At 41.4% G+C, this 26,147-nt stretch overlaps 1 protein-coding gene across 3 annotated transcripts in view; it reads right to left on the bottom strand.

The window, feature by feature from the left end:
* Positions 1-26,147, bottom strand: part of EPB41L4A (erythrocyte membrane protein band 4.1 like 4A) — a 218,207-nt gene that overhangs the window by 94,225 nt on the left and 97,835 nt on the right. For all 3 annotated transcript variants that reach the window (XR_008555830.1, XM_008144480.3, XM_028149759.2), the window contains exons 3-4: positions 8,930-8,981; positions 1,292-1,370 (exon numbers count right to left, since the gene is read on the bottom strand). Coding sequence is in view for 2 of the 3 variants with exons in the window: in XM_008144480.3 (XP_008142702.1) it covers positions 1,292-1,370; positions 8,930-8,981 (131 nt within the window). In the remaining variant the exon portion in view is untranslated. The remainder of the gene's footprint in view (positions 1-1,291; positions 1,371-8,929; positions 8,982-26,147) is intronic.

The raw sequence follows: 26,147 nt of genomic DNA, 5'->3' as shown, positions 1-26,147 counted from the left end.
TTTCACATACGCTATTCTACTGAATGCTTACAAAAACCTTATGAGACAGGTAACATCTCCAATTCTACAGTCAAAGAAACTGAGGCACAGAGAGGTTACTGACAACCTCAAAATGAAGGACTTCTCTTGTATTTTCATAAAACGTTGTTTCCTTACAAGTCCCTAATTACTTACAGACATAAATGTGCTTTTATATCACTTGGATTCAGTTTCCCCATGAGCCCACAACTCAGAAATCCTTCTTGACTGCAAGACTATTCATAAAATTCTTGTCAATACAATCCCACTCTTCAGCATCTCCCAACACACCGGCCCTTCTCCCACAGAGGTGTGCTCACAGAAAGCTGAATGGACAGCCCTGCTTTCCAAATGCTCGCTAACAACGTGGTGATAGACAACGTGAACGCGGGCATCAGCACCGTACTAGAAAAGAGGCCTTATTACAGCACTTCAGAGTATAGCAGAAAATATCCAATTAAATCACTCTTTTGTGTGCAGTCTAGAATCAAGACAAAACAAAGCCTAAGGGAAAAGATGAAAAAAATGGAATAGGAACAAAACCACAGACTAACTTAGTTTTCAAAGATATGATTTCAAATTTTTTGAATAACGAATTAGGCTCTACTTGTAAAGTTGGGGAAAATGCTTTTGTTTTGCTACCATGTGCAATTTAGTCACAGGTGGAATAGTGAAAATACCACAGGTCTGCCTGCTCTTTATAAACCACTTTCAAATACTGGCATGAGCTATTTTAACAACAGAATCAACACCAATTGAAAATTCTGCCTTAACTGAAATAAAACATTTGATGACAAAGGTGAAGTAAAACACTAAAAACATCTTTTTTTATTTCCTACAGAGATATAAGTGAAACTCCTGGACAGATGACATTTAAGCTATAACCAATTAAAAAGAAATAACTGGCTCTTCAACTTTATATTTACATATACAAACTGAGCATCAAAATATCTTCCTTTACCCGGTTCAAGCGGCTACTTTTATGGCTTCAGACAGAGGCTGACTGTGTCCTTCACAAGAATGATACGGAAATATCCCATCGCAACAGATGCAAAATCTATCATTGTGTCACCCAGGTGCATACCATTGTTCATACACATCTATCATCAGACATTGATCTGCCTCACGCAAAGCTGGTTTAAATTTAACTCTTGCAGGAGATGCATTACAAAATGCAGGTAGACATGCATCCAAATGGTTGACTCCATTTTTTAAATAAAGCCTTTTGTATATGCCATACATGTACTGTTCAAAAGCAAAGTCAATACTGTACCTGGTTATTTCTTCTTTAAGCTTACATGGATCTTCAGCATAGAATTTAATACCAAAATACAAAGTATATGGAGGTCCAGCTAAAATAAGAAATAGAAATTAATTAGATTTAACATTATAAATTAGGCAAAGAAGTAGTATAATATTATACAACTATTAAAAATTATATTTCCAAAAATATTTACAAGCAATTTACTAAATAAGGAGTTAATATCCAAAATATGAGGAACTCATACAACTCAATAGCAAAAACAAAACAAAAACAATAAAAAAAATGGGCAAAGCACCTAAATAGACATACAAATGGCCAACAGATACACAAAAAGGTGCTCAACATCGCTAATCACCAGGGAAATGCAAATCAAAATCACAATGAGGCATCCCCTTTCACCTATAAGAATAGCTATTATCAAAAAGACAACTGTGAGGAGAAACCAAGATGGCGGCATAGGTAAACACCTGAACTTACTGCCTCACACAACCACTTCAAAACTACAACTAAAAGACAAAATGGACATCATCCAGAACCACAGGAAGGCTGGCTGAGTGGAAATTCTACAACTAGAAGGAAAGAGAAAAGCACACTGAGACTCAGAGGAGCTGTGGAAGTAAAGTGCAGAGGTAAGAAAGCACACACGTGCAGAAAGGGCTGGCAACTGAGTACGTGGCTGTCTTTCTCAATGGGGAGGGAGACACAAGCTCCTGACTGCTCTGAACTCCAGTTCCAGGCGAGACTCTGGGGACTCAGACTCATACAGGGAGAAACTGGACAGTCTGGCATTGGGCAGAACTCGAGGGCAGCTTTCTCTCAGAGGTGCTTGCAGCGATTACCGAGGGACACTGAGAACCAGGGACCTCTTAGGACAGGGCTGATGGGAAGCCATTGCTGTTTACTCCACCCTGAGACCCCACCCCACCCAAGCTGTGCGCAGAGGCTTTTGCATATGAATGGCCTGGTCCTTTGAAATCTAAAATTACCTAATAAACTGCAACTGAGTCAGTGAGACCCAGAACATCCAAAAGAAGGCCCAAGGCCCCACATCCACTTGCAGTGCTTCACAGCTGGGCCTCATCTGGCTACCTCCAAACCCCAAACAAAGTAGAGGAATCTGCAGATCTCTCTGTAGCTCCTGCCTGGTGGCCTCAGGCAGAGGCTAAATTAGCACCTCCTTGGAGATCCAAGAGCCAGTGTACCCAGTGGTCAGAGTGAGATCATCCAGATTACAGCTCCTCAGATCCATAAGGGACACACTCAGGGGGCAGACTCAGTGAGCACCAAAGCCCCACTGAAGCAAGTCTTGTCTCATAAGAGTATCTCCAGCACAGAAGTTCTCCCAGCGTAGACACAGCTGATCCTCACAGCCAATTGGCCTGGAGGTCAATTCCACCCAGTGATACTAACAACAATCAAGGCTCAACTACAACAAGACTATGCACACAGCCCACAAAGGGGTGAACCAAGAGTGTCCACCTCAGGTAACTGGGCAGGCTGAGCCACTGGGCCCTATACGACACCTAGCACACAAAGCTATCAACACAGGGAAGCAGCCAAAATACGAAGACAAAGAAACAGGTCACAAATGAAAGAAATGGAAAATATAGAGTTCAAAACCACGGTTATAAAGTTTTTCAAGAATTTTCTAGAAACCACCAATAAATTTAGTGAGACCCTCAAGGATATGTAAAAGGACCAACTAGAAATTAAGCATACACTGACTGAAATAATAAATAATATACAGAGATCCAACAGCAGACTAGAGGATTGCAAGAATCAAGTCAAATATTTGAAATACAAAGAAGCCAAAATCACCCAACTGGAAAAGCAAAAAGAAAGACGAATCCAAAAATATGAAGATAGTGTAAGGAGCCTCTGGGACAACTTCAAGCGTACCAACATCAGAATTATGGGAGTGCCAGAAGAAGAGAGAGAACAAGACATTGAAAACCTATTTGAAGAAATAATGACAGAAAACTCCCCCACCTGGTGAAAGAAATAGACTTACAAGTCAGGAAGCACAGAGAACCCTGAACAAAAGGAATCCAAAGAGGACCACAGCAAGACACATCATAATTAAAATGCCAAGAGCAAAGGACAAAGAGAGAATATTAAAAGCAGCAAGAGAAAAACAGTTAGTTACCTACAAGGGAGTACCCATACGATTGTCAGCTGATTTCTCAACAGAAACTATGCAGGCCAGAAGGGACTGGCAAGAAATATTCAAAGTGATGAATAGCAAGAACCTACAACCAAGATTACTCTACCCAGCAAAGCTATCATTCAGAATTGAAGGTCAGATAAAGAGCTTCATAGATAAGAAAAAGCTAAAGGAGTTCATCACCGCCAAACCATTATTATATGAAATGCTGAAAGGTATTCTTTAAGAGGAGGAAGAAGAAGAAAAAGGCAAAGATAAAAATTATGAACAACAAATACATATCTATCAACAAGTGAATCTAAAAATCAAGTGAATAAAAGATCTGATGAACAGAATAAACTGGTGAATATAATAGACTCAGGGGCATAGAAAGGGAGTGAACTGACAATCCTCGGGGGGAAAGGGGTGTGGGGGGTGCGGGAAGAGACTGGACAAAAATCATACACCTATGGATGAGGACAGTGGGGGGGCGGTAAGGGCATGGGGTGGGTGGGAACCGGGTGGAGGGGAGCTATGGGGGGGGAAAAGAGGAACAACTGTAATAATCTGAACAATAAAGATTTATTTAAAAAATAAAAAAATTTAAAAAATACAACTGTTGGTAGGAATGTAAAAAAATGTAAAAAAAAAAAAAAAAGACAAAAGTGTTGGTGAGAATGTAAATTGGTATAGCCATTATGGGAAATAGTATGGAAGTTCCTCAAGAAATTAAAAATAGAGCTATCATATGATCCAGCAATCCCACTACTGGGTATTTATCCAAAAGAAATGAAAGACAGATCTCAAAGAGATATCTACATTCCCATGTTCATTGCAACATTAGTCATAATAGCTAAGATATGTAAGCAATCGAAGTGTCCATCAATGAAACAATAGATAAATAAAATGTGGTACACCCACACCCTCACACAATGGAATATTATTCAGCCAAAGAAAAGAAGGAAATACTCCAATTTGAGATAACATGAATGAAACTTGAGAATTATGTTAGGTGAAATAAGCCAGACACAACAAACAAATACTACCTGATCTCACTTATATGTGGAATCTAAAACAGTCCCACACAATATAAAATAATATTGAATGTGCACTGTAACTGAAAATAAAATGTAAAAAAATTAAAAAATATATAAAATAAAATAGTCATGCACATAGATGCAGAGGGTAGAATGGTGGTTTGCCAGAGGCTGGGGGAGGGGGAATGAGAAGATGTTGGTCAAGAACATGAAGTTTCAGTTATACCAGATGAATGAGCTCTGGGAATCTAACGTACAACCTGGTGATGTTAGTTATTGACAGTGTGTTGTATATTAGAAATATGATAAGAGGATAAAATTTAAATTTTCTTACACACACTGGTAACTATAAAGAGGTGATAAATAAGTTATTTAGCTTGATTATGCTGATCTTTTCACAATGTATGCATATATCTAAACATCAAGTTGTATACCTTACATATAAACAATTTTTACATGTCACAGCCATCTCAATAAAGTTATTTAAAAATTATACTCACCAAGAATTTCTAAAGACACAAGGAAATATAAAATGAAGTAGGACTTCAACTATTCAGGTATCTGTGTATATATGGTCTATCCTATATAATAAAAGGCTAATATGCAAATTGTCCCCTCGACCGGGAGTTCAACTGGGAGTTCAACCAGGGGGCGGGGCCAGCTGGCCAACAACTTGTGGCCCCTCCCCCCAGCTGACCTGGCCCAATCGGACCCCACCTGTGCACGAATTTGTGCACCGGGCCTCTAGTGTGTTCATAAACACAGGAAAAAAGGTAGGACCAAATACATCAGAATGTTGCTAGTTCTTACCTCTGGTTAGTGAGGTTATGCACAATTTTTATTAATTTATAACTGTCCGCATTTTCTACAACATACATGCATTTTCTTCATAATGAAGAAAGATTATTTATAAACAAAGTAAATGGTTTTAAAGACCATCCACCTATCACTATTGCAAAAAATATATTAAAAAAAAAACACCTACAGAAAGCTGGAAACAACTTAAATGCAACTGTTTAAATGTGCAGAGGGAGGATGGGGAAAGGTCACCAATCTACATTTCTGACTGCAGAAATATGACCCCTTTTGTGGAAAAGAGAGTTATCTATTAAATTATTTTCCCCTAAAACACATAAAAAATTACTAACAGTGGCAAGCTTTCCCCACAGCTTTTTGAGGTAAAAGTGACAAATTAAATTGTAAGCTATGTAAAGAGTGTAAGGGGATGATTTGATATCTGTATACATTGTGAAAGGGTTTCCTCCATCAGGTGAATTAACACATCCATCCCCTCGCGTATTAACCATTTTTCCCAATGAGAACATTTATTCTACTCTTAGCAAAATTGATATGTTAGAAATATTTTACCATGTATATCTCTTACCTTTTTAGAAAAAAAAACTTATCAGTGAAACTATGTGGATTAGGGTCAATATATGTCTCGTTCTTAAACTTTTCTGAATCTAAGAATGTGTTCTGACATATTTAAAAAGGCATTTCTCATCTCAGTCATGTACCAGACACAAGAACTATATGCACAAATACCAAATATATATGAAACAAAGCTGGAAATGTGCCTACATGGGCAAAATAAATAAATAAATAAACACTCATATTGTGAAAGAGGGCACAAGCCCCTTGGGTGCCAGCCACGTTATATTATGTTTTTCCTAGAAATATCTCTATTTCAGAGAGTATGAATCTAACCCGCACTCTCTGCAAGCTGCATACTTCAGAGCAGTGTGTTAAAATAGATCTTATATTAAAACTGTTTTAAAACAGATTTGCTACCTGGTGCACTGATTGGTGATCAGAGTTTCTAATTTCTTCTTCAACAAAAGCTCTCCCACACAAATAAAAAAGGTATAACGTATGCACGTCAGTAAAAATACTTCCACCTCCTCCTGTGACCCTCGGTCTTTGATAGTGTGCAGTAGACAGAAAGTAACCCTAGTTTTTCTATTTTCATTGTGTCTTAGGTTCAGAACTGTAAGTCTTATGAGTAAGTTGAGTCAAAAACTTTAGAAGTTGGGGAAATAAAATTAAATGGAACAAAGGCAATAAACCCATAATGCACTTACAATATACAAACTACATCATTATTTATTATTATTATGACCCACACATGCTATGCTTGTAGAACCCCATTGCCCTGTTCCTGGTACACAGAAGACAACCCAGACTACAGCCCCGCTCCTCTCCCTCATCCCGGGTAGGCACTCCTTATGCTAGAGCTTCTTTAAAAACTAAATTCTAAAAGAAACTTGGTTGTAATTTTTTACCATTAGCGTTGATCCATATGTTTGATTTCTACGTTTAGTTAACCACCGTGCTTCTGACAAGCACACCCCTCTCCCTGAATACCGACGTCGGGGAGGCACAGATTATTAAATATTAACTATTTAGATGAGCCAGGAAGTCCACCCTCTGCTGATCCATCTCTGTCAATCAAGCCCTGTGTTACGGAGCAGATGGGTCGGCCTGTGCCTGCAGGCCCCCGGGGGCTGGTGTCTGGGGGCAGGAAGAGCACAGATGCTGCTGAGACTGTGCACAAAGGAAGAAGGCCTCGTCCCGAGTCCAGAGCTGCTTTTATCCTCTGGAACATGACAGATTACACCCTCCTGACCAACCAGCCACTTCAAACGTGTTTGGTGATGAGCGATTATGCAGAAGTTTGAAAACTACACAACTGGGAACATTTGGTTTGGGCTAATTTTCTTAAAGGACTGATAGCCCACTTACACATAAAATGGCGTGTGTTCTAAATATAAGGCATCATTACCATTTGATTGCATTGGGTAAAGTACAAAAATGCTTCCTAAACATTTGATTCTCAACAGCCACCTGGTAATGTACACAAGGCAGTTGAAGCTCCAAGGAGGTAAGCAACTTGCCTAAGATCATAGGGATCACAAACTAAGAATCAAGTTTGCTCCTAGAGTTCAGTGCTTTCTGCCCACTATTCCATACAGCCTCTCAGGGAAGAAATTATAATAACTATAGAATGAGCAAAATCTTTCGTAAACATCACTGTTTTATAGATCAATCAAAGGCCAGGGAAATGGACATTTCTGGAGCAAGGCTATGTCTAAGACTAACTATAAGAAATAGGTGCTAATGAAGCAAATTCCCAAGTTATTATGATCTTGAATCCATGTCTTTCCACAATCTACCTTTAAGAAACCCTTATGCAAAGTAAGTTAACACTGTTTCACTTTAGCAAAAAATACAGAAGCCAGAAGCTGGGAATCCTCTAATCTACCTTTTGAAGACTAACTTCAAGACCTTTAATGGTAATAAAAAGTCCCCCAGCCCGGCTGGTGTGGCTTAGTAGTTGAGTGTCGACCTATGAACCAGGAGGTCACAGTTTGATTCTGGGTCAGGGCACATGCCTGGGTTGCAGGCTCATACCCAGTGGGGTGCGTGCAGGAGGCAGCCAATCAATGATTCTCTCTCATCATTGATGTTTCTCTTTCCCTCTCCCTTCCTCTCTCTGAAATCAATAAAAACATATATATTTTTTTAAAGTCTCCCATTAACACAGAGTTTAATAAATCAAGACTTACCTATGAGAATCCTGGTGACTAGCAAGTATTCTGTCATTTTTATAGCTATTCCTTCTGACTGATAGATATCACATCTACTGAAGATGTGAGAGCCATTCTCCTCCATTAATTATCAAACTATCTCATGAGATAAAAAATAAAGATTATGTATTCTTCAGTTAAATAATCTTTCTGCAATGGTAATATCAACGTTTTTTTTCTTTTTAAAATATATTTTTATTGATTTCAGAGAGGAAGGGAGAGGTGGAGAGAGAGAGAGAGAGAGAGAGAGAGAGAGAGGAGAGAGAGAGAGAGAGAATGAAACATCAATGATGAGTGAGAATCATTGATCAGCCTCCTGCACGCCCCCTACTGGGGATCAAGCCTGCAGCCTGGGCATGTGCCTTGACTGGAATCGAACCTGGGACCCTTCAGTCCGCAGGAGGACGCTCTATCCACTGAACCAAATCGGCTAGGGTAAGGGCACTTCTTAATTACTGACTCAGCAAAGTGAATGGTATGACAAAAACTACTCTAACTCAAGAAACGCAAGTGCTTTAATAGGTCAGATATCCACTTTTTTCCAAATCAGAGCCTCTCTGCCTTTTCTATTTTAAGGTGAAAATTTAAAGACAAGCAACTAGAAAATTAACTAACGTCATCAGCAGGAATACAGCAAGCAAAATGCAATACTAAGATCCACTCAGTCTTTATCAACTGGAATTTCATCAGAGTTTGCAGAGACCCAGCAATAAACACACACCCATTTCCATATTCTGGCACCTGAGGACTCATACTGATCCCCACAGTACTGGGGCCTATTTCTGTACCCAACTAACCACAGGCATGATATCATTCTCAAGGCATCCCTTAACAAGGTTAAAATTAAATGCCTACTAATAAAAATAAATTAAATACCTACTGTTGATCAGTTCTTTGTGTTCAGCAAGGGTTTTTGCAGGATCCAGCCAATACTGTGTGAGGAATAAAAGGGTAATTATAAGAATTAGTTGCTTTTCATTAGCCTTTACTTCAAAAACATTTGAAAAATGTTATTTTAAATGACATTTAAATAATAAGGAAAGCATTTAATTTATCATATACACACACAAACATACATAAGGGCTTTCTGTGGCTACAACATTAAAAGAAAACTATGTCAACGTTCAGAGAGCAGCAGAGAGGAGAAACAGTACCTGCTGGGTTCTTAGTTGCATTCTAGCGCTGACTGCAATATCAAGATGCCGGTGAATGCGTCTTACTGCTTTGGGTGGCAAAACAATGGCCATGGAGAATGCCGCCCAAGTCTCTTTCCAAAATCCCCATCACAGCTCCCCCTTCAGTTAGGTATGTTTCCCCCCTAAAAAACGTCCTCACCCTCTTCACTTCCAGTCCCGTCTCTTACAGGTGTTGCTGCTAGATGGAAGGAAGAAAGCTAGCAAATAAAATCAAATCCTGCTTAAGTGTCCGGAAGAGGTGGCTCAGCGCAGTGGCTGAAGGTCTGTGTCCCAGGGCGACCCAGGCGGATTCTGCCCTGGCTCTCCCTTCATCATCACCATGGCACTAGGAACAAGGTACTGGACCGTCTCTGAAGCTTCCTCATAGGCTTGGTGTGAAGATTAAATAAGTTAATTCATGGACAGTCTTAAGAATAGTCCCTGTTTCATATTAAGTTTGCAACACATGCTAGTGATGATGATGATGATGAAGGTATGAGGTCATTCTTAACCAGCCTATGGTATTTGCTTATTAATTTAAATTAATCTTAAATGAACAGAATCTTAGACAGTGATGGGAGAGTTTTTGGCCTAGGCCTCACCCTTGTGAAATAAAATCACTGGGAGAAAAAGGAACACGCCTTCAGCCCCATCTCTGCACCTGCGGGAAGAGATAGCAGACGCACAGAGGAGGGGACATCTGGGTTCCCCTAGACCTAGAAATACACACTGGGGGGACTCTCCTCGGCTATCCCTGCCAAATATTGGAATCCCGAGGACCTAGCTAACCAGTTTCCATTTTCTTACGTTTCTGAATGAATAAGGGTCAATTCTCACAGCAGGGCGGTAGGAGCTGTCCACCCTGAGCCACTGCATTCACAGCACTCGTGTTCACCTGTTGAAAACATTCCCACTCCCCCGACACTCCTGGGTCAGGAATCAAGGGTCAAAAAGGGATCCAAAAGAACCCTCCTCACCAGGTCCCCCTTCCCTGCCCCTCTGCTTGCTCTGCTATATAACAGTAGCAGTAATTATAAACATGAATTATAACTTTATGTGCAATCCCCTTACCTTTTATTCCTAATTTCATGTAATATAATAATTACTCATACTAGTAAATATGTGTCATAATCATTTTATTATAATATTTTATTACAGGACTAAACTGCACTCGTATATATGTATAATCTTCACTATTTGCACTCAAGGAGCAGTTTAAATTTTTCAACTTTTTTAAAAAGTAACATATCTATACAGCAACTTATAGTGCAATGTTTAATATTCTGCTTCTTATCATTTCTCAATTGTTGAAAGTCTAAAATCACTCACTTTTAAAATAAAATTTAAAAAGATATTTGAAGTAGAGGCTATAATTAATGAATTGCTTTTGGAGCCCACAGTGACCAAAGATGTGGCTCTAAGTTAAAATAATCATTCATATGGAAACACTGATTCGTACAAGTAGAGAAAAATCAACCCAAATGTTAAGCTGTGTGTTGGACACAGAGCAGACCTGTTCCTCTAAGTACATGAAGCTATGAACACTTCTCATGGAACGAAAACAATAGGCGGGCGGACTGTTTCTTGCCAATGATGTTAAATAAAAAGGTTTGACTACCCCTGGATTTTTCAAAGGAGATAAAACCAATGAAAACACACACAACTAACCACTTTTAAACACTTGACTTCAGTACCATGAGGAATAAATTTCTGTTGTTGAAAAAAATAATAAAATAAACACTTGCATTAGACTTCTATTGCTGCTGTAGCAAAGTATCAGAAACTTAGAGGCTTACAGCAATACCCATTTATGACCTCCAAGTTCTGAGGTAAGGTGGTTTCTCACAAGACCAAAATCAAGATGTCAGCTGGCTGGGGTCCCGGAGGGTTATTTGGTGAGGGGACCCTATTCATAAGAGCACTTTGGGGGGAGAGGAGGGCGGGGAAGGGGACTTGAAGTTGAGCCATTAGAGGCTCTCCATTTCCCCCCTAGTGTCAAGGAAGCATAATGTTAAGCCTTTCCCCACACTTACTAGTACACCTGAGGATCGGTGAGCGTTTGGGGCTAGAAAGAGGGAAGGGAAGGGGCCTCTGGTCCGACTACTCCTTCTGATCTCACCTTGAAACTGGTAAGAACAGAAATTGGACGAAAGCTTCTCATCTCCCCTTCTAACATCATCATCCCAAGAAAACAAATTTTACAGATTCCTAAAACCAACTTTTTTTTTTCTTGCCTCTGAAATGTTTTTCAGTCATTAAAAAGCCAGGTAAATAAAACAGAAAGAAAACTTAACTAATTGTAACAGGAAAGACTAAAAATGTTCATATTACTGATAAGCTATACACTTTAAAAATAAATCCCTTTCCTTGAGAGCAAACTGATTTGTGAGATGAAACGTATAATGAAGGTTCTGAGATGAGTTAGAAATTACAATTTTGAAGAAAAAAAAAAGGTCAAAACTCAGTAAAAGATGTCTGATGAGCTCACTGCACATTAGATATGCTGAGCATCAACCCAGCACTCATCCTGCACAAATCTCATTTGATCCCAATGAAAGCCCAGGGTTACAGAGGTCAGACGATGATAAATGCTCCTGAACATAACTAATAAACATAAGCCACCAGGTTTCATAAGCTAACATCTTAACATGTAAAACCCACTTACGCTCAACCAAGAGAAAGAAATGACCTTGAAACCATACTATGACCACATTTGTCTCTGCTCATTATCAACAAGCAATCAAACGTAGCACATCTGGTCACCACGAAATACATCAGGCAGTTATTCTATAACCAATGAGAAAAAAGGGCACAAGAATTTTCCAATGAACATAGTATCCCAATTTTAACAACTACATCCAGAATATCCACCTGAATGGATGTCAGCTCTGAAACTGTGTATCACTCATTCATTCAATTAACATTTCTGGAACACCCACTATTGTACTCTCTGTATGTTATGTCAGACTTGGTCCTGGGCGGTGTGGGAAAACAAAAATGACTAAGACCTAGGCCTAATCTTGAGGCACCCAAACCGAGCAGGAGACAGGGACACAGAATTACAATCCAATGCTGTAGTGAGATAATAACACATATAAGATGAGTGCTTGGGAGATAAAATTATGTACAAAGAAAATTACCTCTGCAGGGTGAGTGTAGGAAGGTGTCACTGAAGAGGGAACCTTTGAACAGTGTGTTTATAAATAAATAAAAACTTTCCCAAAGTACAGAAATGGAGGAAAACAGAGCCTTAAATTTTTATACAAATTACTAGAGGCCCGGTTCACGAAATTCATGCACGGGAGGAGGGAGGGAGTCCCTCAGCCCAGCCTGCACCCTCTCCAATCTGGGACCCCATGTAGGGCAGTGGGACATCCCTCTCACAATCCAGGACTGCTGGCTCCCAACTGCTCACCTGCCTGCCTTCCTGATTGCCCCTAACCACTTTTGCCTGCCAGCCTGATCATCCCCTAACCACTTCCCTGCCAGCCTGATTGATGCCTAACTGCTCCCCTGCCAGCCTGTTTGCCCCCAACTTCCCTCCTCTGCCGACCTGGTCACCCCTAACTGCCCTCCCCTGCAGGCTCGATTGCCCCCAACTGCGCTCCCTTGAAGGCCTGGTCCCTCGCAAACGCCCTCCCCTGCTGGCCATCTTGTGGTGGCCATCTTGTGTCCACATGGGGACAGGATCTTTGACCACATGGGGGCAGCTATCTTGATCTTGTGTGTTGGAGTGATGGTCAATCTGCATATTACTCTTTTATTAGATAGGATAGAGGCCTGGTGCATGGGTGCGGGCCAGCTGGTTTGCCCTGAAGGGTGTCCCGGATCAGGGTGGGGGTTCTCTTGGGGCGTGGGGCAGCCTGGGCGAGGGGCCTGTGGTGGTTTGCAGGCCGGCCATGCCCCCCGGCGACTCAAGTGGAGGCCCTGGTATCTGGGATATATTTATCTTCTACAATTGAAACTTTGTAGCCTGGAGCAAAGCTAAGCCTTCTGCTCGCTCTGTGGCTGCCGCCATTTCTGTTTGGATTTGTTTACCTTCTATAATTGAAACTTTGTAGCCTTAAGCGGAGGCCTGGGCCGGCCAGGGCAGGTTGAAAGCTTGGCTTTCTCGGTTGCCAGGGGCAACCCTAGCCTGCTCTCTCCAGCTCCGTGGCTGCTGCCATTTTTCTTGGGACTTATCTTCTATAATTGAAACTTTGTATTCTTGAGTGGAGGCCTGGGCCTGCCAGGGTGTGTGGAAAGCTTGGCTTCCTCTATTGCTGGGGAAACCCAAGCCTCCCTCCTGCTTTCTGTGGTGGCAGCCATCTTGGTTGGGGTTAATTTGAATACTCACACTGATTGGCTGCTGGGCGTGGCTTGTGGGTGTAGCGGAGTGGTGGTTAATTTGCATATTACTCTTTTATTAGGTAGTATGTCTACCAGCTCAACTGCTCTTAAAGCAAATGGGTTCGTTTCTAACTGACAACACAGAATGCACTACTGCAGGTCCTGAATAGTTAAGTGCTATCCTGAAATCAGTGCTGCCAATGGCTAACAAATACTCAGCTAAGAAATCAGTGTTCGTGCAGGACTTCCAGAAAGAGAAATGGTCCATTCGGTCCTGTCTGTCCTGGGCAGTGGGAAAGGGAGGAGCAGAGAGCTGAGCACAATGTACTGTGCACTAGGCTACAGAATGGCTTCTCTGAACTGCACTTTGGTATGAAGCCATTGTACCCACAGAACCAGAAAATGGTCCTATCCTCTTTAACAGGATACTGAGCTGCTTTTCAGGGACAACAGACCAAAACCACAAGTCATGAAGCTGACGCATGCTCAGAGGAGAACTGACCTCCAGCTGCATCCAGAACCAGGCTTGTGCCCTCCCTGCCGCATAGAACCAAAGAACCAGGACTTAATGGGAACTTGAGCACCAGAACCCTTTCAGAAGCAGAGGGTCCCTGGTCCAGGGAGATCCTGTGTTGACGCCCCTTACTATAAATGGCCAAGGTCCACGGTCCTCCGATGAAAACTTGCCCCACCAGCACTTCTGCACACCTGTTCCCCTAACTCCTTACAAACTCTCCTGGAACTCTGGATCAGGGAGTTCAGGTTTTTGTTTTTTTTCTCTTTCTTTTTCATTTCTCTAACTCTAACCCTAAAGGAGTTCAGGCTTTTAAGCAGTAGCTTCCCATTCTCCTGGATGGCACTATTCATCAATAGAATAACCAATCTTTCACCATTGCAATTCTCAGTGCTTAGAGTTTGGCTCTGCCAGTTCTGGGTGGACAAATTCTTTCTGTTCTGTGACACGGTCTTGCCTACCAGGCAGTCAGAAGGAAAGAGAGCCCTATCTCTCCCATTCTCTCTCAACATTCAGTCCCTCAATCAATCACTCTTCCCCTTCCCTTTCCTCCCTGCTTTCTCTCCAATCTCAAATTTATATGCAGCTAGATTGGATCCTGTTTTGCAGGAAGATAACATAACAATGAACAGACACAACCCTGCTCTCTCATCTTAATTTCCACAGTGGGTTTCCTAGCAAAGGAGAACGTTAACAGACCCCAATCCCGATACCCAATCACTGAAGAGTCCAGACGACAGCCTTCCTGGCTCAGATGCCTTGCGAGGGTACAAGAGGCCAGCAAGTAGGTGGTCTTACCTCTTCAGTCTTGTCAGACTTAATGGCATTTATGTAATCTGGGGAGAATGACAGACGGGCACAAGTTCCTTCTTTTTCTCTGACAGACTTGGCTAAACGCCCTGAGCGTGTTTCATTCACCTTGGTTAACAATGTCTCAATTTCATCAATATCCTAGGTAACAGGGCAGAATTAGTTCTTAAAATTCTAACAATGTCCAGTAAATCAATATCCTAACCTTCAAAAATTCAGGGGCCAACCTTTCATTTGACAACTCTTCTTTTTTTGCATCTCCTAGAGTTCTAATAGTAGAATGAGCCCTAAAAAGTTTTAGTAAAGCAAGGACAACATGGCATAATAAAAGCTTTGCTGCATCTTTTTTTTAAAAAATATATTTTTATTGATTTCAGAAAGTAAGGGAGAGAGAGAGAAACATCAATGATGAGAAAGAATCATGGATTGGCTGCCTCCTGCACGCCCCCCCCTCCCCCCCCCCCCCACTGGGGATCGAGCCCACACCTGGGCATGTGCCCTGACCGGGAATTGAACCGTCACCTCCTGGTTCATAAGTCGACACTCAACCACGGAGCCACGCCGGCCGGGCTTTTGCTGCATCTTATTTCATATAGGTTATAATGCTAATTTTCCTTTGGAGAATTTAAGAACACTTAAATTATATTTAATAATGTTTCCTATCCATCAAAAAAAGGCTTTACAGCCCTAACCGGATTGGCTCAGTGGATAGAGCGTCGGCCTGCGGACTGAAGGGTCCCAGGTTCGATTCTGGTCAAGGGCATGTACCTTGGTTGCAGGCACATCCCCAGTGGGGAGGGGTGCAGGAGGCAGCTGATTGATGTTTCCCTCTCCTCGATGTTTCTAACTCTCTATCCCTCTCCCTTCCTCTCTGTAAAAAAAAAAATCAATAAAATATATTTTTTTTAAAAAAAGAAAAAGAAAAAGGCTTTACATACACACCCAGCTTTCGTCACTATAACAAAACAACCCCTTGATCTAGGGAGTATAAAGAGGGATGACCATCCATAAGGAACAATGGAGCCACAAAGATGATATTACTATTCATTCCTAGGGAGTTCTAGGACTCAACAGAATTTGCACATATGTTCCAAGAAACCCAGGACTGTGGTGACAGCTATTAGTGCTTTTCCCAGTGCCCCTGTAGACAGATCTCAGGCGCTCTAAGTATCATTAACAGGATGTGGTTTTAATCTGCTCCTTGGTAGGAATCACAGAAGCTTTGGGATCTCAGGTAAAGTCACCATCACAGAGCCCTCACAGCAGGGATGAAAACAACAGACCTGTCATTGCACCATTGACAGTGAAGGGGGTGGGGATTGTACTTAGGCCTCCATTTCAACAAAACTGGATTCCATTGAATCACTGTAGGAACATCTGGCTCCTTATGAAGTGTCACTGGCCCCAGTTCTCACCCATGGACCTTGGCACCACTCTAAGAGTTACGGGGATAATAATAACAATAGCTAATAGTTATTAAATGCTCATTTTATTTACTCCTTTAACTCTCTTAAAAAGTCTAATGAAGTGGGAACTACTATAATTACCATTTTACAAGGGATGAAACGGAAACCCGAGGTATTGAAAGAACTTGCAGAAAAGTACAGAACAGCATATCCAAGGATGAAGAGCCCCCTGCATGCTAATCTCAGGCCAAGCCACCCTCTAGAGTACTGTCTGAATAGGAATGCATAACCTCAATTTCAAGATTCTTACATACAACTACCAGCTCCTCTTTTCTCAGCTCACTCCTTTCTCATATTCTGATTCCAATAGGACATGAAATTCCAGGATCCTACTCTCTTTTCACAGTTCCTCCTTCCCTGCATCTTATTTCACACAGGTTCCCCATCTCCATGCAAGCCCTCACTCACTTCCTCTCTATTCATTACAGTCATTCACTGGCAGGTTTCCTTGCACAATCTTCCCTCTACAACCACTGGGAAAAACATACCAACTCTGCCTTCGCAGACCAGCACCAGAGAGGCTGACAGGAGCTGGAGACTCCAACTGCACAGCCATAGACGGGCTCCATTTAAATTCGTTATCAATAACCCGAGGGGACCCAAAACCCCACCACACTTTATTCTTGCACTTGTCTGGGTGACTCCTTCCCCGTTTCCCACCCTCAGCTGATGATCCTGATAATGTCTCTGACAAAACTGAAGCCATCAGAAGAGAACATGCATGCCTTCTCAGCACATCTACCAACCTCTCTGTACCTGGGCTGAGGTCCTGTCTTCTCTATTTCTATGCACAAACTGTCCACGCTCCACTTAAGCCCATCACTTATCTATTCGGAAACGGCTCCAGCAAATTCCCGCTCTCCTTCCAGCACCAAAGTTTTTATTTCTGTAGAATCACTCCTAGGAGAATACAAGACTTTATTTCTCCCATATTTAAAAAAATAAATAAAAAACACCTTTAACCCCTATATCTGCTTATTTCACTTCTATACTCAGGGGCATATAAAACCATTGTTTTATACTTTGTCTCCTCTCCTCCCTCTTAAACACTTTAGAACCCTCTCCAGTATCTTGCAATGACCCCCGCGGTGGCTAAATCTAATGACAGATGCAGAGTCTTCACCCACTTTCTTGAAATGCATTTGTCACCAGTTTCTAGAACATCTGGCTTCTACTTACACCTCACTGGCCACACCTTCACAATCTCCTTTGCTGGCTGCTCATTATCTCCCTAACCAGGAAAGGCCAGGTTACCCTAAGCTCACATCTTACATCAAGGCCACTTATACAACTCCCAAATGCACAGCCAGACCAGAAATGTCCCCTGAATCCAACTGCCTATGTGACAGCTCCATTTAAATGCCTATGAGAGCTCAATCTTTGTACATTCAAAAGGGAAATGATGATTCTACTCCCGCCTAGAAAAACCTGTTCTCCGGCAGTCTTCCCCATCTCAGTAAATGGATAACACTCTTCCATTGGCGCCGGTCAAAACTCTTTATCATCTATCTCTTCCATCCACCTGCAAGTCCTGCTGGCTCTATGCTAGAAATAGAAACAGAATTCTCACCACGTCCGGGTCGAAGAAGCCATCACCATTCACCTGGATTGCCTTTTTTTTTTTTTTTTTAAGTGAATCATAGTTTATTTTTCAGAAAGCACGTCTGGCAGTTTGGGCCTACACTATTGGCCCCCACAAGGCTGGGGACCAAGAACAGACTACTTTGAGCCACTGCCAGGCCATCCACTGACAAGCAGAACTCGGGGTGTTAACCTCGCAAAAAGTAACAAAACTGAAGTGATGGCTTTCTCTCACAAACTTTGAAAGGCAGTGGCCCAGGCTATAAAAGTCTAGGAGCATCGCTCACCCGGATTTCTTAAGCAACTCCTTTAATGGTATCCCTGCTTCTACATTAGTAGTTGGAGGGATTCTTTAAAACGCAGGTCAAATCAGTTTACTCTTCTGTTCAACATCCTCCAGTGGTTTCCTTCCTTACTAAAAGTAAAACCCAAAGTCCCTATGATGGTCTACATAATCTGGCCCTACTCCCTTCATTCTGCACTATGCATTTTAGGAAGGAGACCGCAGAAAGGACCTCTGAAAAGAATGTTTGTGAAAGCGTTAGGGCCCTCGAGGAGGCGGTGGGGAGGGCCTAAAGGAAAGCAAAGAGAAACCTGTTACAAGGAGGAAGAAAGAGGACCTTAGTATGGGAAGGCAGATATTTAGCAATTCTGTGAGGTATCTAATGAAGTGGATGATCCAGATAAGATTGCAGGCAGACTGTTGAAAGTACAGATTGGCTTCTTTGCTGCCTATAATGAAATGCAAGAGGAGAGAGATAAACTTTAAAAAAGAAAAAAAAGGAGGAGAGGGGGGGGAGGGAGGAGGAGGAGGAGGTGAGGAGGAGGAGGAGGAGGACTGCTAAATATAAATGCCAGGGCTTACTGGGCTTGAAATAGAAGTTTCTCATCCCTAGACTTATCAGAAGACAAATGGTGCTACAATTAAGAAGTGACTTCTGGGCAAAGACTGAATAAAGGATGCTCAGGAAAACATGACTGTAAATGTAAAACTCTTTATTAAGTCCTCAAAAAAAAATCTACTATGATGCCTCAGACCCTTTCAAATGAACAAAAGGTCTTCTAAGGATCTTTAAGGCCATTGTTCCCCAATAGCCCTACAAGGAATCTAAGGTATTATGAATAAAAAGGGAGTTCTACAGAAAGAGAACTCACAGGGTGATCTGATCATAAATTCCTAACTTTGCAGGTCATGGTGGTAGTCATGCACCAGACATATAACTTTTTTAGCAAAAAGTTTACTGTTGCCTTAAGCAAGCCCTATCCACTGTTCTAGGTCATCTACATTAACGCATCTTTGAAATGCCAATGTAATCCTCTTTTGCAGACCCCTGTAGATGGAATCACCCTCAAGGGAGCACAAAATCTTGACTTTTCCTATACCTTGCTTTCTTCCTCCTTCATGTAATCTTCCTTAAATTCCCTCCTTAATTTCAAATGCATAAAAGAAACTGCAAAACTATCATTGTGAGCTCTTGCTTCCCAGCAATTGTCATCAGTTTGGCTCAAATAAAATCTTATGGCCCAGCCGGTGTGGCTCAGTGGTTGAGCACTAACCTATGAACCAAGAGGTGACAGTTCAATTTCCAGTCAGGGCACATGCCAGGGTTTCTTCTATTGCATGCTACACTACCTCTTAGTAGAGAACGATATTCTAAACAGCATCCAGTCGCAGGCAGCGCAGTAAGAATTTCATATTCCTATAATTCCTTATAAGCCTACACATTTCCAAACTAACTTTCTAACATTTCAGTAAAGCTTTTTCTTTTTAAATATCAGTGAGGCTTTTCTCACCACTCAATGGAAGCAGCCTTCTAGTCTGGCACTTCATCTTATATAATTTTCAAAGCACCAATCACTATCTGATACCAGAACACATATTTATAGTCTGTCTTTCCCCTGGAATATAAACTCCTTGAGACATGGACTTTGTCTCTTGTTGACCACGCTACAGAGTTTCAAACAGAAATGTCCCCAGTAAACATCCTTGATAAAATCTCCTTCAACCTAAAAAACAGATGAATATGTTATGTAGCAAGAAAAATTAAGCTTCCATATATCATCAGCTTTCAAAGGGCCTACTTTTGTTAACTCAAAGTTCACAGTCCAAAAGGTAAAGTGAGTAACTCCCACCTTCCACCCCTCCACATTACCCCTAAAAGCACCTGCCCAACTTTGAACAATTCCTGGAGCCCCTCTCTTACTGGAACAGGTCATATAAAAAATAGACAAACTAGTCACCTTAGCTTATAGTGCTTGCAACATATTTTAAATTTTATAAAATTCAAGACTGCTGGCACAACCCAATCAAACTCTTTTTATATTCATGGAGAAAATCCTCTTAAGATTCAGAACAATGTTAAATAAAGGTCAACTCAGAAGTTTGTATCAAACCTCTAGATTAAAATAAAAAAGACTAGTTTCCTATGATAATCAAGACAATGTCCAGAATCATTAACCCTAAAAACCACTGCTTTCTTAGCCATTCCATCAATTGTCTGAAATGCTATTCTTCATATCTCATTCTGATTTAACCAGGGAGGACAGTCTCATAAAATGTTCATAGTTAAGGGAACCAGCAATATTCCCGTCATACACTTACACAGCTAAGGTGTGGGTCACAGAAATTATTGACAAGAAGAATGCCTAGCATAACTGTTGCATGTACAAATATATGTGGGCATGTGTACATAGTGAGGTTTTTACCATTCCTGACAGTTTTGTTTTAAAGTATTTGCACCATTATAATTTTCAACTGCTCATCCTTTTAATCTATTTTTGGTGAAAAAAAGGCACTGGGTGCTGTTAACAAAGAAAGAACACTCTAGATAGAAGTCAGTCCCTCACCTCCCTAAACCTAGAAAATTTAGGAAAGCCACGGGGTAAACTATTTTATTATACATGACCTATGGAAGACACCTTCAAGCCTACTGTGATCAGCCATCTGAGAGGGAAAAGGAAGGAAAAACAACACATAAGTGAATTAAGTTCAAGATGAATCCCAAAGCAGACTCTAAACAAATGTAGGTCTTTCAAAAGCATTTTGAATCCATGTCAAATCAACACACAGAACAACGAAACTGTAGAACAACCAAAGCATGCCCTGCTCCCAGGTGCCCCAGTGAGGAAAGCGTGCAACACGCCCAGCGGCTTTGTGGGTGGCCGCTAGACACGCTCCCTCTCAGCACTTCCCGGGGTCCTTCTAAGCACATCAGCTGCTGAATTCTCATGATGCATCACATGACTGCTCAGAAAAGGTCAGATCCACTTTAACAGAAAGTGCTTCCCCCCCAAAACTTACTGCTTTATAAAAATACAGTTTATGATAAGCAAGTTTTTTTGTTTTCGTGTTTTTTTTAAGTGATGGGATCCACAACCACAAAGCTCCTGGTGACATTACCTGAACTAAATCCTCATATACTTTCTTCTACCCCACACTTCACTACCTCAGCATACTCACAATATCAAATTCCTGCCCCGCCAGTGTGGGTCACTGGTTGAGCGTTGACGTATGAACCAGGAGGTCACGGTTCAATTGCACATGCCCAGGTTGCAGGCTCGATCCCCAGTAGGGGATGTGCAGGAGGCAGTCAATCAATGATTCTCTGTCATCATTAATGTTTCTATCTCTCTCTCCCTCTCCCTTCCTCGCTAAAATCAGTAAAAAATATATACAGTAGGTCCTCGGGTTACGTCGGAGATCCGTTCCTACGGCGCGAGGTAACACGATTTTCGCCGTAAGTCAGAACCCACCTACATAAGCACCTACGTCACTCACATGGAGCACATACACAGCAGTGATGAAGTGAAACAGTAAAAAAAATTTAAAAGAAAGATAACAATTCCTGACCTTTACTTGTGGTAAATAAATAATATAAAACATAAAGCACGTATGTACATATGTCGAAATGATGGAACTTTTTTTTTTTTTATAAATAAGTGGGAGATGGCGACGTAACCACAAAACGAGTAAGTCAAGTCCAACGTAACCCGAGGACTGCCTGTATATAAAAAAGGAATATCATATTTCTTTCTATAATTCCTTACAATCCCACACATTTCCAACCTAACTTTCTAATATCTCAGTAAAGCTTTTTTCTTTTTTAAATATAGGTCAAATCTGGTTTAGATGAACTGCAAAGGCCTTTCGTAAGAGAAATAAGGCAGTAAACTAAAAGACCACCGGGGCAAGGACACAGCAGACAGACATGGAAAGGAGAGGGGAGGCGTTGCTCTTGTCACAGTCTCACCTCCACCTGGCCTGGCCCACACGGTCTAGGTAGAGTTCTTTCCTCCACTAATATTCTGGGTCCCTTAGTGGGAGGCCACAGAAGGTGGTAATAGAGTGATGGACAGGACACAATCCCTCCCCTCAAGGAGTTCCAATCAAGTGGCGGATATTACTTAACAGGCAAATACAATGCAGTGTTTGTAATATGTGATGGGAGAAAGCCGAGGGCCTTTCTGGGGGCTGCGGGAAAACTTCGGGAAGGAGACAGACATCTCAACTGAGTGGTGATAGGAACAGGATTTAACCAGTTAAAAAAGAAGAAGGGAAGAGAACAAGAAGGGTGTCCAGGTAGGGGGAGCACATACGTCACTCTGAGGCTCTGCACATAAGGAGTCGGGTAGTTAGGGGTAGCCACCATGTGCCTGGAGTGTGGGTTTGGGAGGAGCATAGTTGGGGGCTGAGGAGAGTTCCATGGCAAGAGAAGCTCAGGAGCAACCAAGGGCCACACATGCTGAAGGACCTTGGAGTCCACGTTAAGGAATTCGGATTCTCCCTTAGGGATCCATTAACGACTTTTAAGCCACAGAGGGGACATCATAATAATTGCCTTTCTGAAAGAAAACTACACCTGCAGTGGGGAAAACATAAGGGGGAACAAGGGCAAAGCCAGTCAGAAAGCTATCACAGAAAGCCACGCTCATGTGCTGGCACCGAAACGAGAAGTCAGAGACGGAGACTGAGCCTAGAGAGGTGAGTGAGCACAGTCCTGTTTACAACTGCTGCCCAGCTCGGTTACTCACAGGGGCCCTTTCCCTCTCAAAAGTGTCCTGGGTTGGGTGGTGAATTATGTAGTCACTCCAGTTATGAAGAAGTAGTACTGACAGGACTTGGTGACTGGTTAGCTCTGAGGGGAAAGAGATGGCTGCGTTAGAAAAGACACCCTAGTCTGAGCAAGTGGGATGATGGCGGCATTCTGTAAGGTATTCAATCCGATGTGCATGCCCCTCAGTGATATAGGTCCTTAACATGGACTCCAAGGTCCTTCATATATATATATGAACTTCCTGAAGGGTACACAGGCAACAAATAGTCTTCAGGGACTTAATTCTCCGAGCCTCAGCTTCCATGCACAGTCTTTCCTAAAACTGTGAACCTGAGAATAGCACCGAGTTAAGATGCCAGTTCTCCTTTCCACTGCAGTCCCTGTCCACAATCCGCCTTCCCCAATTTAAAGGGGAAAAGCACCTCTCACCCAATTTTAATCTCTCCATGGCACATTCCAGGGAGCAGAAACACAGGAACATTTTAAAATACCAATGTTAGCAAAGTTGCCTTTAATAAAGACACCATAAATCATGTCTTTTCCTACTTAAACAATTTCTGGTAAGGATTAGAAAGGGGATAGCAACATGGTGTTTTGGCCCATAGTTGGGTTGTTTTGAATTCCGATATATTACACAGTAGGCAGCGGAGGGAGTGATGATTTTCATGTCACGATCTTGTAACTTCTATCTTCCCGCTACAATCAAAATATACGCAGCTCAGGAGGAAGAGTCCCATAAGAATAAAACAAATCAAAGCCTCTCTCATCTAAGTGACAAAACAAAGCACTGTGCCTTCTCTGTCTAACCATCTCAGAAATATAATTCCAAAGTGAAATACTTTTTGCTGAACACATGCTGACATTTTTATTTAAATTGACAAATGACAGAAAAGCAAGCTGGTTTGGCTGACTAGTTTAATGACTGCTTTTGCCAAAGAGTTATATGTTGGACACATTCCATAAAGTGAATGAACTAATTCTGCAGCTCCAAAATCTGATGAATATAAAGTACATAATTAGATAAAAGCACTTTATCAAACATCTTGTATTGGCAAATGTACATTAAAGTTAACAATTTTTAATTTTCCTAATCCTTTCCAACTAAATTGGATTAAATCACATGCCCTTAAGTAGAAGAGGAAAAAAGCATAATTCTCTTTTGATCAATCTTGGCAAAGCATTTTTAAACATTATTTCCCAGAAATTGTGAAACTGAATTACCATCCTGATTAACAAATCATTTGCAAGTCAGGCAAGTTTTGAGTTCATTGCTTTCAAGTAAGTAAATTGAAGGAGGGACCCAATGAGTGGGCTGAGAAATCACTTCTGTCAGGAACATAATAAGGAAAGAGGTGAAGGGAGGGGTCAGAAGGTAAAAACTTACAGTTATAAAATAAATAAGTCATGGGGTTGTAATGTATAGCATGGTGACTATAGCTAACAATGTTATAGCATATATTTAAAAGTAGCTAAGAGAGTATACCTTGAAAGTTCTCATTACCAAAAAATATATATGTGGTGATGGATGCTAACTAAATTGATGTGGTGATCTTTTTGCAGTGTATACAAATATGAAATCATTATGGTGTACACCTGAAAGTAACAAAAATGTACTAGTCTGTCAATTACACCTCAGTAAAATAAAATAAAGATTTAGAGGGGAAGGTGAGAGCTACATTTCATTTGAGGTACCTGATAGATTATTAAAAATCCTTTTAGATGACAAATCACTGTGAATTTTTGGTATATAACTCAGAAGGAGTTGAAGAAATCGCATGATCTTCCTTCATCATACTCCTTCCTTTCCTATTTACCTATTTAAGTAAATTAGGTTACGCAGTGCTCGTATCTATTAAAAATATAGGAATAAAACTGTTGTTCAATAGTTTTTATTTAAATACTGGAAAATCACTGCTCTCAAGAACATAAGAAAACGAGCAGGTCTGGAGGGGGAGATGATGACTTCCGTTTGAATACGTTGCGTTTGAGGTACCTGAGGGACATCCAAATACAGAATAAGAGTGAACACTTACATCGCACTGACCACACAATTTAAAGCACTAGTCTGCATGTTTTACACAGACTTATTTAACCCTCAGCTACCACCCTTGAGTTGGTACTTCTACTATCCCAACTTATAAATGGGGAAACTGAGGCACAGAGAAGTTAGGAGACTCTTCCATTGCCGCACAGCTCTACCATGTACTACAGAATATGTGAATCCAGATGTCTACATCCAGAGTCTGTATTCTTACAAAGTATAATCCTCTTGGGATGTCTGGGTTGGAAATAGGAATTTTAGGGTCAGTTGTATTATTAGATAGTAATTTACACCACAGAGCAGACAAGATTGCACAGGAAGAGTGACACAGATTCGACAGCAGGAAAATGAGGGCTTCGGTGCTAGGGCATTCCCTTCCAGGCCCCTGGACTCATGCAAAACCTCCAGCCAGAGGTTTTTCCAGGTTTTTTCCCCAGGTCCCCTTCGCCTGCTGCCGCCAGTCCTCCCAGGCTGCTGCGCTGTTTATGATGCTCTTCATAAAGTCCAAGGGCTGCTGAAGAAATCCTTTCTGCTTCCTGATCTTTGCCCTCTGTTCCCCCACCAGATACCCAAAGACACCTCAGAAAAAAACGTTTCAAATTGCAACAACCCAGCATGACAAACTTCCTTTCTTTCCTTGCAAGGGCACTCACGTTATGATTCACATGCATCTCATCAGCCACTATGGGTGTCTGCCAGAACATGAAATTATAGAAAGTAAAATCTCACTCACGTCACAAAATACAATGAATCAGGATGCAAAGAACACCATTACTCAAGATAGCCAGCCTGCTAGTGCTCCAGGGATGAGGCTCACTTTCGCTCAGAACATTTGGGGCGGAGAGGAAGATACAAATATATATACAGTTCAGCTTATATTTTTAAAGGAAATTATTTCAGAGACAAATAGTGCTAGGAGAGATAGTATTAAATGTGCAAGCATGTACCCAGTTAGAGCATAAGAGAATCAAGAATAAAATCCTGGTGAATATCAACATTTTATGAAACAGGCAGAGGAGGTCACCTCTGGAGGAGAAACCAAGATGGTAGCATAAGTAAACACCTGAACTTGCTGCCTCCCACAACAACTTCAAAACTACAACTAAAAGACAAAATGGACATCATCCA

Source organism: Eptesicus fuscus, chromosome 4, assembly GCF_027574615.1.
Source record: "Eptesicus fuscus isolate TK198812 chromosome 4, DD_ASM_mEF_20220401, whole genome shotgun sequence".
Lineage (NCBI taxonomy): Eukaryota > Metazoa > Chordata > Mammalia > Chiroptera > Vespertilionidae > Eptesicus > Eptesicus fuscus.
Note: the sequence above shows the minus strand (reverse complement) of the source record. Positions and strands in the feature narration are given on the sequence as shown.